The 12,662-nt window shown below is 29.4% G+C and overlaps 1 protein-coding gene across 1 annotated transcript; it reads left to right on the top strand.

Annotated features, from left to right (window-relative positions):
- The first annotated feature begins 6,350 nt into the window (after positions 1 to 6,350).
- Positions 6,351 to 9,555, top strand: LOC108476641 (beta-1,6-galactosyltransferase GALT31A). The gene is made up of 11 exons (XM_017778911.2): positions 6,351 to 6,750; positions 7,436 to 7,532; positions 7,616 to 7,677; positions 7,780 to 7,991; positions 8,078 to 8,141; positions 8,238 to 8,310; positions 8,465 to 8,585; positions 8,678 to 8,765; positions 8,845 to 8,970; positions 9,049 to 9,158; positions 9,250 to 9,555. The coding sequence occupies exons 1-11, from the start codon at positions 6,647 to 6,649 to the stop codon at positions 9,396 to 9,398; spliced, it is 1,206 nt and encodes a 401-aa protein (XP_017634400.1). The 5' UTR covers positions 6,351 to 6,646; the 3' UTR covers positions 9,399 to 9,555.
- Positions 9,556 to 12,662: the final 3,107 nt, after the last annotated feature.

Below are 12,662 nucleotides of genomic sequence, written 5' to 3'. Positions count from 1 at the left end.
AATTATTATTTGTCTAGTGATCTCCAGCTCCGTATCAAGGTCACAATTAATAGAGTCACTAGTATCAATACCGATATCATCAATAAGAAAATCTTTAAGCTTGTTATCTAAGAACTTGTTTAGAAATATTGTAATGAAAGGAACATAGAAGTTTGTCACTAGGTATTTTACCAAATAGGATCGTCTGGTTCCTATAAAACCTATCACTAAAATACCCCTAGAGGGAGATAGGGCTAAGTGGAGCGAAAGGATTTTCCACGAGACGAGAAATGAAAACTATTAGCCCTATAAAAAGTTTGTGAATAAGTGATTATCTGATAATTCATTAGATACTTTTTATAAATGTCCGACTTTCTGCTAAATAGAATGTATTGAACTCATAATTCATTATATACTTTTTATAAATGTCAACTAAGTATCGTAAGTAAATTAGTCTCAATTGTTCAATCATTTTATAACCAAAGTCATTCTTTGATAAATCGATTAAACCAGTTGAATTAAAAACAAATGGTTTGACTTGTTTAACCACATCGTCACTTTAAAAATTAAAAAAAATATATATAAATTTTCAAATGATGATGTGGCACAATCTTAAAATGACACATCATCAAACTTTTATAATTTTTAAGTGAAGGGTCAAAATGAAAGATATCAAATTTAAATACAAAAGTGAACAAAAAAAATACAAGTATGAAAATAAATTTACTTATCAAATTTAGAAATAAAAATTCTAATTTTTCTAAAGAATGTATATCAAACCGTCGCATCTTATTTTATTATATAAAATTAACATTTTATTTTGTATAAAAACTATTAAAAATTAAATTAAGGCAATGTAAAGTGAGAACAGATGTTTTAATATATATGGGGATAATAATAATTTTCAGAAAGTAATAAAGTAAGACAGTGAGGCTCGACCGAAAAAAAAAAAAGAAGAGAAAGCCAGTGAGGCAAAACATCCTGTGTTACAATATTATTTAGCACGAATATTGATTCATTGAACCAATTAATTGAGAAAAAAAGAAAAGAAAAAATTGAACCCATTAAATGATTAGATTTGATCACGTCTTGTCGTCTAAAATTTCGCTGTTTATTTTTTATTTTTTTCATGCGGGAGAGGCGCATGTTCAGTGCCACCGCCCTTGTTCTGGAGTTGTCACGCTGTCTATAATGGACCATAATGTCCCTTTACCTTTTTTTTCTTTTAGCCTTTCTACTCTGGGTTACAAATTAGCTCAGTTTGAATATTCATTTAATAAAAGTACTTTTAAACTTTTTTAAATAATAAAATTAATTTATAAATCCACTCAAATTAAATTTAAAAATAATTCATATCAATTAAAGTAAAGTTTAGGTTAAAGAAATAATTTCTCAAGTTTAATAAAAAAGTTAAAAACATTATAAATTTTTCTAACTATAAATTTTAAATATGATTTAAATATTTTAATTAAATTTTATAAATAATTTATATTAATTACTTAAAAAGTATTTTAAATTTCAGAAATTATTTGATACATTTTAATAGAGCTTTTAGACTTTACAAATAGAGTTAGAAAGTTGACAGTATCCTATAAAAGTATATTAAAATATATATGATAATTTTTTAATTATTTATGGAATAAAAAATACACTATCAATGTACTAAATATTAATAAATTAATTTTATATATCACATATCATAATATCAATAATGAGTTGCTATAAATCATTTTATTACATTTGTATTGTAATTTAAGTCAAATATTTGTTAATACCAAAATATAATAGCATCACATCATGCTAATAATAAAGACTAGTGAAAATAAAGATGTCGATTATGATTTAAATTTATATATTTCATATCATAACATAGTGCGACGTCGACATTTTGTGTTGCTCTTAATGTGTTTGGATCGGCTATTATTGGATGAGAACGGGCAAAGCTATGACGGTGTGAGATTCCTTTAAAGGTTAAGGACTTTGTTGAGAGTTGTCTGAGGTGATTTTTACTAACAGTGGTTCGTTTGAATGAGAAGGGTATTTCACTATCTCTCTAATGTAGCTGATGTAGTGAAGTCGAGAGTATGGATCATGTTTTGCTACTTTTTCCAATGCGCAAGTTGTTTGGAGTGCTGCTGGTTTTTCATTCGATCAGTCAATAACGACTGACATATTTTGCAAGTTTCCTGACTTGGCAACTCCTGAGTATCTATAACGTATATTGGTGTTATGTTGGATGATATAATCTAGTCGTAATTATTTTGTTTGAAAAGGGGAAGATGTGGTCGCGACATCAATCGTTTGGGTTGCTGATGCTTTTTGGACTCGTTGGTGGTAATTAATAGGGGAGTTTATCACAGTTGATGCAAGTGGTGACTGGGACGGAGTAACTTGTGGTTGGGGAAGGGCTGGTTGGGCACCTTTGGAAGGTGGTTGTTAGGGATTATGTGACTTGAATCCCAATGCTTGTTGAAGAGGACTGAGGTTGCGATTGTGAGTACGTGGGCGAAGCTTCCGCAATACGGATCATACCGCATAAGTTGAGTCCATATAGAACTATACTTCTTTTATTTGACTTTGATTAGAACAATGTTTTTCAACCCTTAAATAGATGTAGTCAAAGTGCTCTTATTTTTCTCTTTTTATTGCTTTGAGATTGTTCTACCACCATTATCGACGTTATTATACAGTGGCCTACAAAAATGTAATGTTGGTTCAGCCTGTTTCGAGCAAGAGGGGGTTACAGGGTATGCGACTGTAGTTCGAGACTTTAAGGGTTGTGTGCTTACAAGTTTTTTTGGTTTTAATTTATGCTTGTTTTAGTCCTTCCATTGCTAAAGCTTTTTCCATTAGGGAAGCCTTGTCATTGTTAAAATATTTCATCTTCAATAATGTTATAGTTGAGTCAAATTGCTTGCTTATAATTTTGGCTCTGTTACGCCCATCATCTAATTTTTCTAAACTAAGTGTGTTTTTACGTGATTGTTTAATGATGAAGAATTTGTTTCAGTGCCTGTCCTTCTATTGGACTCGTCAATATGCCAATAAGGAGGCTTATTCCTTAGCTCGAGCAACTTTGTTATATGCAAACCACATGAAATGAGATGACTTTCCCATTGTTTCTTTTAATGAGAATATTTTGTCTGTGACTAAAGGTAATGTGGTTGGAGAGTGCGAATGATAGGTTCAGATGTATCAAGTGAGCTTGTTGGCTCGAGTTTTAGTTTGTCCGTATCATCAGTCTACTTGTTGTCTTAATTTTTTTTTCACATTAATGGATTTTATTTTTAAAATATTAATTACATAATATTTTATTTTAATATTTTAGTATAACCTAAGTTACATATCTGAATTTAAACATTCTTTAAATATTATATATTTTTATTTTATAATATTATATCTAAATTAGACTAAAATAAACATTGGATAAATTATCACTTAACTATTGATAAGTCTTTTTTCGGTTACTCAACTATAAAAATTACAAAATAATCATTTAATTATTCAATTTCCTTTTCCTATGAATCGTTAAATGAAAAATTTATTATATAAAACTTCTCAACCACGTAAAAACATGAGCCCTAATTAATAAAATTAATCCACATCATTTATTTTTTCCATGCCATATTTACAAAAGAATATAAACTCCAATTAACTTTTTTTTTTCCCCTCAAAATACCTGATTGCAATAAATATATATTGCATCCATTGCCAACTAAATGGAGAAACCATTTTTGAATATCATTCAAGCAAATGGTGAATAACACCATTTTGCTGTTCATGAAAAAATGGATTTTTTATTGAAACTCGGCTAAAAGTATTAGTAAAAATCCTAGCTTTTTATAAAAACAAATCCAAACGAAAGGTAATAATTGTATGTATTTTTTAAAAAAAATATTTGACAAAAAAATGTCAAAGCTCTTGGATCAAGATCGGAAAATTTTGATAAAGATAATAAAATAAAATAAAAAAACCCAAACAAAAACAACCATTTTTGTATGATCAAGAATCAAACTCAACAATGGAGAAAAAAAAATTGAAAAGTAAACTCCCTAAGAGTCGACATTTCAGATAATGTAAAAAGAATTTAGGTCCGTTTGGATTTCTCTATGTCGCTATACAAGATTTTTTTCATTTTTCAATTTTAAATCCAAGAAATCAAAATTCACTTTTTTTTTATGAGATCATGTAAAAAAAAGCTTCCTTTTGGATTTCATTTCTATTAAAACTTTAGTTCTGGGTTTCTCCATTGTTTTCATAAAAGTTGTTCTATTTTTTTTTTCATGAACTCCAGGTTATACTGTTTTTTAGAAATAGTTTCTGCATTTGGTTGATGATGGTGACGACCATGAATAAAAAAAAAAAGTAATTCAATTGGTTATTTTGAAAAATTATGTTTATGTGCAAATCTCATATGGAAAATAAATGATGTGGGGCCCATAGCCCCATAGATTAGGAGGTGGGAAGGACCTATACAATAATTTCTCCATTAAATGGTTTACAAAAAGATTAACTTTTAAAATTGAAAAATAACAACTTTAATCCTCTATTTATACATTATATAGTTGGTCTTTTTTTTCAATTTTACTTTACTTTATGACTCTATCACTTAAAATTTTTTTAAAAAAGTAAAAATTATATTTGGTCGAAAATATATAAAAATAAAAATACCAAAAATCTAATATAATAATTTTCATCTTTTTATTTTTTAAATTAACCATTTATGTTACAAATAAAAGTAAAACTACAAAAATAAGTACTATATTATACAATGTATAAATGTTAAAATTAATTTTTAGAATCAAGATTGAATTGACGAATATATAGATGTTAAGGCTTAAAGTTATTATTATGCTAATTTTTAAAGCTACTAAATTATTTTTTTGTTAATAATTTAATAATTGAATAAAAATAATTAAATAATTATTAAACCTACTCTAAATTCTGAAACAAAAAGTTGGACCTATTCTAACATGTTTTGTCTTGAATTTTTCCAATAAAGTTATGCTACAGTAAGGCAACCAAGTTTCACTTTTGTCTTGTTTGGACCAAACTATCCCTCTGTTCTTCCGTATCCTATTTTTTTTTTTTAACAGAATTAAATACCTTCTACTAAAGAAAACTTTATAACATTCACAATCATTATTTTAAACAATTAATATATTTTTAAAAATATTATTAAATAAAAATATTAATTAATCGATTTGACATTAACAAAATTAATAATATATTAAAACGTAAACATCAACTAATAATCGTCATATGATTACAAATACAATAACTAAATATATTTTTCTTCGTTGATTGCTTGTTAGAATAGAACCCAATATTTTGATATTGTTTTTTCACATGGGAACATTAGTGGACGAATACATCGAGCCACTAAAATTTAAATTAACATCGTCAATTAGTTTAGTTTACGGGAATTAAATAAAGTATGTGATTGGCTAACCAAAGTCCCCACAATAAAAAAAATAAAATTGCATTTGGATATTGCTGGTAAAAACATCTCTTCTATCCCTCACAATTTAAATATTGAGAAATTAGTCCCTTTCAAATAGAAGTAATTTAATCTGTTAATTTTAAATATAAGCAATTAAGGATAATTAATTACTGACGACTAATATTTACAGTAAATTGTATATAACTTTGATTGATATAATATGAAATTAAATCTTTAATATTTATATATTTTATCAATTTGGTCATGATTCTAAAAATAATTTGAAAAATATAAAAAATTAAAATATCTAAAACAAATTAAAAATAGAATATAAAAACTTTAGATTGAAGAATATATATATATATATATATATAAATATAGAATATGTAAATTTTTAGGACCAAATTTGTTAACATACCAATTAAAATTATGTAAAATTAACGAAGATTAAATTGTTTGAATTTTTTTAAAATGGAGTAATTTATCAATATTAAAATTAAGAGAGACTAAAGATGTAATTTTACCGGATATTGCTTCCAATAAAAATTGATTGCAACAAGCAAATTTGCTATATTTGGGGTGGGTATACCTGAACCAGTATTTGAAGGTTTTGCAGTTATCAACATTTAAATGCAAAATTGTCAAAGCTGATCCACAATTTTTAGCTGAGAATTTTTAAAATACAGGTTGAAGAAAGTTATTGGCACCTGGGAATAATATTCAATAACCAACAAATTTAAATGAAAAAAAAAGAAATTTGATTTCGAAGGTTTTGTCGATAATTTGAACTTAAATAAAAATATTAGTGGATAATTATCTAAAATGGAAAAAAAAAAAAAAGGGCTTGAAAAAGACGAGAGGAAAGGGAATGAAAGGGTATTGTAGGAAGTTAAAGAGTTGTCGTGACTTTTTAAAAAATATTTATTATTAAAAACAATGAAAGGGGGGAGCATATAATATAAGCTTAACAAATAACATGATTTAGAAGCCAGCTGATATTACATCTCCATTGCTGCCAAATATGAACATAAATCCAATTGAATTCCTATATGTTTTGGTTCCATGAATGTTTTGTCGTTATTACCTGTTGCTGTTAAGGATTTTCTCTTTTTATCTCTTGATGGGTTCTTGTCTCTGACACTGAAAAAGTTCTGAGAAAAAAAGGAAGAAAAAAGAGGAAGCTTCCTTAAGGCTGAAGCTCTTTAGGGTTTTTTTTTTTCTGCAATGGGTTTGAGTAGAGCTCACAAGACTGCCAATGGAGTTTCTACCAGATGGGTTTCTTTCTTTTGCATTGCTAGCTTCTTCTTGGGTGTGCTTGTTATCAACAGGTTCTGTTCTTTTTTCTCTCTCTTAGTGGAATTTGAATGATCGAGATCTTGTTTTGAATGACAAAGTCTTAAGCTTTGAAAAATAAAATTAGAAGCTTTAACTATTGTTTCATTTCTCTGCTGTTTTTGCTCCTTTATGTTTTACATTGAAGGATCTTGTTAATTTGTTGCAAAGGTGTCGAGCAAAATGCCTCTGTATGAATAGATTTAGGTCTTAGGTTTGCTAGATCTATCAGTGTCCAGGATTTGGGCCCCCCGGGGGGGGGTCTTACTTGGTATGCTGGTTCTTTTCTAGTAGCAGATTTAGTAATGCATGACTGTGGGAAAAGAGATTAATCTCATTGAATTTGGTTTTATAACTTGTTATGTATGAGGAATTTGTACTTTGTACTTAAAAGCTGGCTTTTTGGAAGTTGATTTTATGCTCTGTATCAAAAGCTATAAGCTGGTAGCAGCTAAGTGCAAGAGATCCCTGAAAACGAAAAAAAAAAAAACTGTTTAGGGGAAGTCGGGACATCGCCTATAAACACGGCCATTAAATAGTCATCTGATGTTAATGCATCTATGAGTTATCACTTTATGTAAAAAGGGTCTTTCTGTATGTTGTTGCCTATTTTTTGAGTGGTAGTATTATATGTAAGTGTGCATTGACTAGTGGTGCATGGGGTTTTTCATTTTTCTACAGATTGTGGACTAGTTCCGATCCTGTCAAAATCAATGAGGCTTCTTCTGTACAGACACATGGGAGAAAGGAAGTTCATCCCTTGGTTAATTGTGATAAGGCAAGTTCATAGAATATAAAGTTGTCATAAAGCTTATATAGCATACAAATAATCTTGATGAGATTATGTTTTATTTACAACAGGATACTTCTGTCGAGGCAGGTGATATTCTTTCTCGAGTTTCACAAACTCATGATGTAATTATGTAAGTTTCTATGTCTTTTAGACTAATTTCCCCAAGTTAGCCTTTGGTGTCTAAAATTTGTTTAGAACTTAAAAAGAGTGTTCGCACGATACATACTTTCAGGACATTAGACAAAACAATCTCCTCATTGGAGGTCCAGCTAGCTGCTGCTAGAGCTGCCAAGGGAGATAGTAATGAAGGATCTCCGATGGTTACAAGACCTGGAATCGAGAACTTGAAGGAACGCCCGAAACTTTTCTTTGTTATGGGAATTATAACAGCATTCAGCAGTAGGAAAAGAAGGGACTCGATCAGGGAAACTTGGATGCCTCAAGGTTTGATTCAGTACTGTTTTGGCATTCTATTAGACACTCGCCGGGATCTAGTCAATTATTTATTTTTTGAGGTTTATTGTTCTCAGGGGAGGAATTAAAGAGGTTGGAGAAAGAGAAGGGAATTATAATGCGATTTGTCATAGGACACAGGTAAGTTCAAATGGACAATTCGAAGCATTCAACTTTTATGTGCTACTTAGCTTTCTTGAATGATATTCTTATTGAACATGTACATTCGGTTCTCAGTGCAACCCCGGGTGGTATTTTGGATCGAGGGATTGAAGCTGAAGAGGAGCAATACAAGGATTTTCTGCGCCTGGTATGCTCATGCTTTCTTCCATTGGAGCAAGTTCATGAATTATTTTCTCCAATCTTAGTGTACAAAAGCATGACAAAGTGAAGAGCTCAATATTTATAATTTTAAAGAATTTAGAAGCTTACACGGATTCTCATCTTTTATTTTGTTTGGGCAGAATCACATAGAAGGTTACCATGAATTATCATCGAAAACCCAAATATACTTTTCCACAGCTGTTGCTAAGTGGGATGCAGACTTTTATATTAAAGTCGACGATGATGTACATGTAAATCTGGGTTAGTGATCCGGCTCTAAGTTTTCAGTACAACATTTTTTTCTTGAACAGACCTGTAACAGGGTTACCATATTGATATGGACTATACTACAGGTATGGTGGGTTCTACATTGGCCCGTCACAGATCAAAACCCCGTGTTTATATCGGTTGCATGAAATCTGGACCTGTTCTAGCACAGAAGTAAGGATTAAATATTTTTAGTTTTTTTTTTTAATTGTCGTATTTGCTTCTTTTCATCTAACCGTGCTTACCTCTATAGAGGGGTCAAATACCATGAGCCAGAATATTGGAAATTTGGTGAGGAGGGAAACAAATACTTTAGGCATGCAACCGGACAAATATACGCAGTGTCCAAAGACTTGGCAACCTACATCTCCGTCAATCGGTAAATTTTTTTTTTTTTTTTTGGTATGCTATTCTATTACATGATGTTTTTTTAACTATATGTTTGTTTTCTTTATAGGCACATACTTCATAGATATGCAAACGAAGATGTCTCTTTAGGTTCTTGGTTTATTGGTCTTGATGTTGAGCATATTGACGAACGAAGCCTCTGCTGTGGTACTCTCTTGGGTAAGGGTTGAATCTTCGTAGTAGTGTGCCAGATTTTAGTTGTGCAATTGAAACGATCTTTTCATGACAATGTCTTACATTTGTTCAATAGATTGCGAGTGGAAAGCTCAAGCAGGGAATCCATGTGGTGCATCTTTTGATTGGAGCTGCAGTGGCATTTGCAAGTCCGTGGAGAGAATGCAGGAAGTGCATCAGCGATGCGGGGAGGGCGACGATGCCATATGGCATACAAGCTTCTAAAACACACTGTCACTAACCTGGTTAGTAATATATTTGTGTATGTTGCATCAATCAAAGCACCATCTGCCCTGATTTTTGCCTATCATATTGTCTCCGGGACAGTTGGTACAGGATTAAATTAATTAACGCACATATTCTCATTTATCATTCTCCGAAAGCGGTTTCCCATTGTTTTACACTGTTTGAAGCATTAGAAGGTTAGACGAGAACTATTTAAACAGCACATCCTGGTATATGCTACAATGTTATCCTTACCAGCTACGAGTGGTGGACTGATATCGGCTTGTCATTTGAAGCTGTTGCTTGGTCGGGCCCAGAAAGGGTTATTAGAAGTCGCCATATGGCACGGATAGTTCGTAGTTCATGGGTTCATGGTTACATCTTTGATAAGATAACTCATCTCTCAAAATTTGTGAGCCCTTTGAGAGGACCGTTTGATACTGATGGATCACCAAATTCACAATTAGGAGGGAACCGACATGTACAGTTTTCCAAAGCTTCAAGCTTGAAACTTTATAATGAATTCTAGATCATTCTCCATTAGGTAAATTTTTAAGAAAAAAAAATTAACCCTTGAAATTATGTTAGGAATTAAAATCCTTGCCTAAAAAAATCTATTTTGAAAAACTTTTAGGTAAAGGAAAATTAATCAACAAGTAAAAGTGGATAATCCGGCCATTCGAATGAATCTCAAATTGAGCTTAATACAAATTAAACTACTTTAAATGAGCCAGGGAAGTTCAAAACCCACCATTGAAGGCCATCACTATAATTTGCAACAAGCCAGCAAACAATCCATTCAAAAAACATATATATTGCGTTATACAAGGTAGAAAAATATGTAATTTTGATATTGAGTAAATTGGTCTCTTTAATTTTTTAAATAATTTAATTTTTGTTGATTTCGAAAATAAGCATCTAACTATAATTAATCACAACATTAATTATTTTGACAATTTTACATAATTTATTTTGGTATAATAATAAATTTAACCTTCAAAGTTTATACATTATGTCTATTTATGTATTTATATAATTTGAAGATAATTTTTTTTGTATATTCTTTCTTTTTATACAATATAAGGAGTAGAAGATGGGGATAACATGGTTGTAATTTGTGTCAACCGGTGTGTGATAAGGGCTTTAAATTTTATACATTTTTAGATAGTATTTTTTAGAATTAGGACTAAATTAAAGAATATATAAATATTAAGAACTTAATTTGTTCAGTATATCAATAAATGTTATGTACAATTGACGGAAAGCATTAATTGTTGCAATTAATTGTTTTATTTACTCACTTTCAAAATGAATACTGAATTAAATAGTTCCAATTTTTTCTTAGAAAGATTGATTTATTTAATATCAATATTAACAACTGAAAAAATATTATAGATTGTTTTAGATTTTTTTAACAAAATTATTAGATTTATCCAACGAATCCAAATATATAAACATCTAGTTGCATATGTTAAAAAAATAAAATTATTTGATTAATTAAAAATAGAAAAATTAAACTAATATTAATTAATGAAAATGAGGTTTAAACACTAAATTTATAATTCCAAATTAAATATTGCACAAATAGTAAAAGTTTAAAATATATATATAAAAAAATTGAGCCATCAAATCTTAATTGTCAAAATGAAGGTACTTAAGGGACCCTTTCAACCCCTTTCATCTTCGCCTAAATTATCTTTTTGCTGTAAAGGTCTTTCTATATTCAACTTTTCAATGCACACCTCTCAACTTTCATTAATTAAAATAAGAATTTTTTAACGCTTTATGGAACTTTTAATTAATCTAATGCCACCAATTTTTAGTTATTTTTGGTGAATTATAATAATAAGGTAAATATCGAATAATAAACGCGATTAGTGCGACTTGAACTCAGGTTACACCTAGGGCGATAAATACCCTTAACCATCAAGTCATCACATAGGGTTCAATGCCACTAAATTTTGTTTGAAGAATTTCTGTATTTAAGAATTATTTTTTTAAAATATTGTTGAGAAAGTATTTTTCATTTCTTTGATTAGTGTATGGTCCCAAATTCTACGGTGCTAATTTCATTAATTAAAGCAAAACCATATTCTTTTTTGACCGCTGCTACGAATAAATATCTCTCTGATTTTATCTTAATCTAATTGGTGATCTCAAGTTTTGTTTAGATTCTTTTGCGAAATAATTAGCATAAATTAGGGTTAATTTTATACGTCTGAGGATAATAAAATCAATTCATTGTAAAGTCAAACTTGCACCTTCTCCTAATTTGATTTGTCAAACCCAACAAAAACCCTAATATTTCACCCATTTAACATTACTTAATAGGTAAATTTTAAAATAGTCACTTTTGTTTGTCTCAGCTTACATTTTAGTTACTTATGTTTGAACTATTACGTTTTAGTCACTTAAGGTATCGTTTTGTTACGAAATGATCACTTTACCGTTAAGATCTGTTATCTACCAAACAACAGTCCGACGTGACAATTAAAATGAATTTTAAATACCAATGTGGATGTCCAGCTGGGATAAGAAAAGTTAATTTTTTTTTATAAAAATAGAATACAAAATTTTACCCGAAAACTCAAATTTTTTCGGTTTAAAAAGAAGTATTAGTTGAGTTTTTTTGTTACCATAAAAAAAGAGAAGAGAATAGCAAAACGACATAGAAGAAGAATAAGAAATGCATGCACCAATATCTATACATGTGTGCTATTGTGGTTGCCCACAATACACAAATAAACAAATATGAAGCATATCCTTTTTATATGTCGCATATAAAATAAAAAGATGGATCACCTTTTTGTAAAAAATAAAAAATAAAAAACATAATATCTAAATCCAAAATTCAGGTAAAGAATAAAAAAAACTATTTTTTATTGTAATTCATGCTTGGACCCTTCATTGAATCGATCCTTTGTTCTTCCATTTTGAATAAAAAATACAACCGATTGATGGAGCACTCAATTTGATTTCTATTATTTCGATTCAACAAAGATGACTATGAAAATGGATGGCTTTTTCATTCAAAATGGAAACGAAAACTAAAAGAAAGTGGAGATCAATGATTTTTATTTTCCAATTGAAAGATTAATTTGATGCATTAGTATTTATTATTTCGGAAAACTAAATTAACATTTTCTTGTAATTAATTTAGAAAATTTAATTAATTAAATTTATTTGATTAAAAATCAATTAATTTACATGGTTAAACATTCATGTTGGCATTTAAAATTTATTTTAAGCATCATGTGGACTGCT

This window comes from Gossypium arboreum, chromosome 12 (assembly GCF_025698485.1).
Source record: "Gossypium arboreum isolate Shixiya-1 chromosome 12, ASM2569848v2, whole genome shotgun sequence".
Taxonomy (NCBI): domain Eukaryota; kingdom Viridiplantae; phylum Streptophyta; class Magnoliopsida; order Malvales; family Malvaceae; genus Gossypium; species Gossypium arboreum.
The sequence above is the reverse complement of the archived record's forward strand: the minus strand, read 5'-3'. Positions and strand labels throughout refer to the sequence as shown.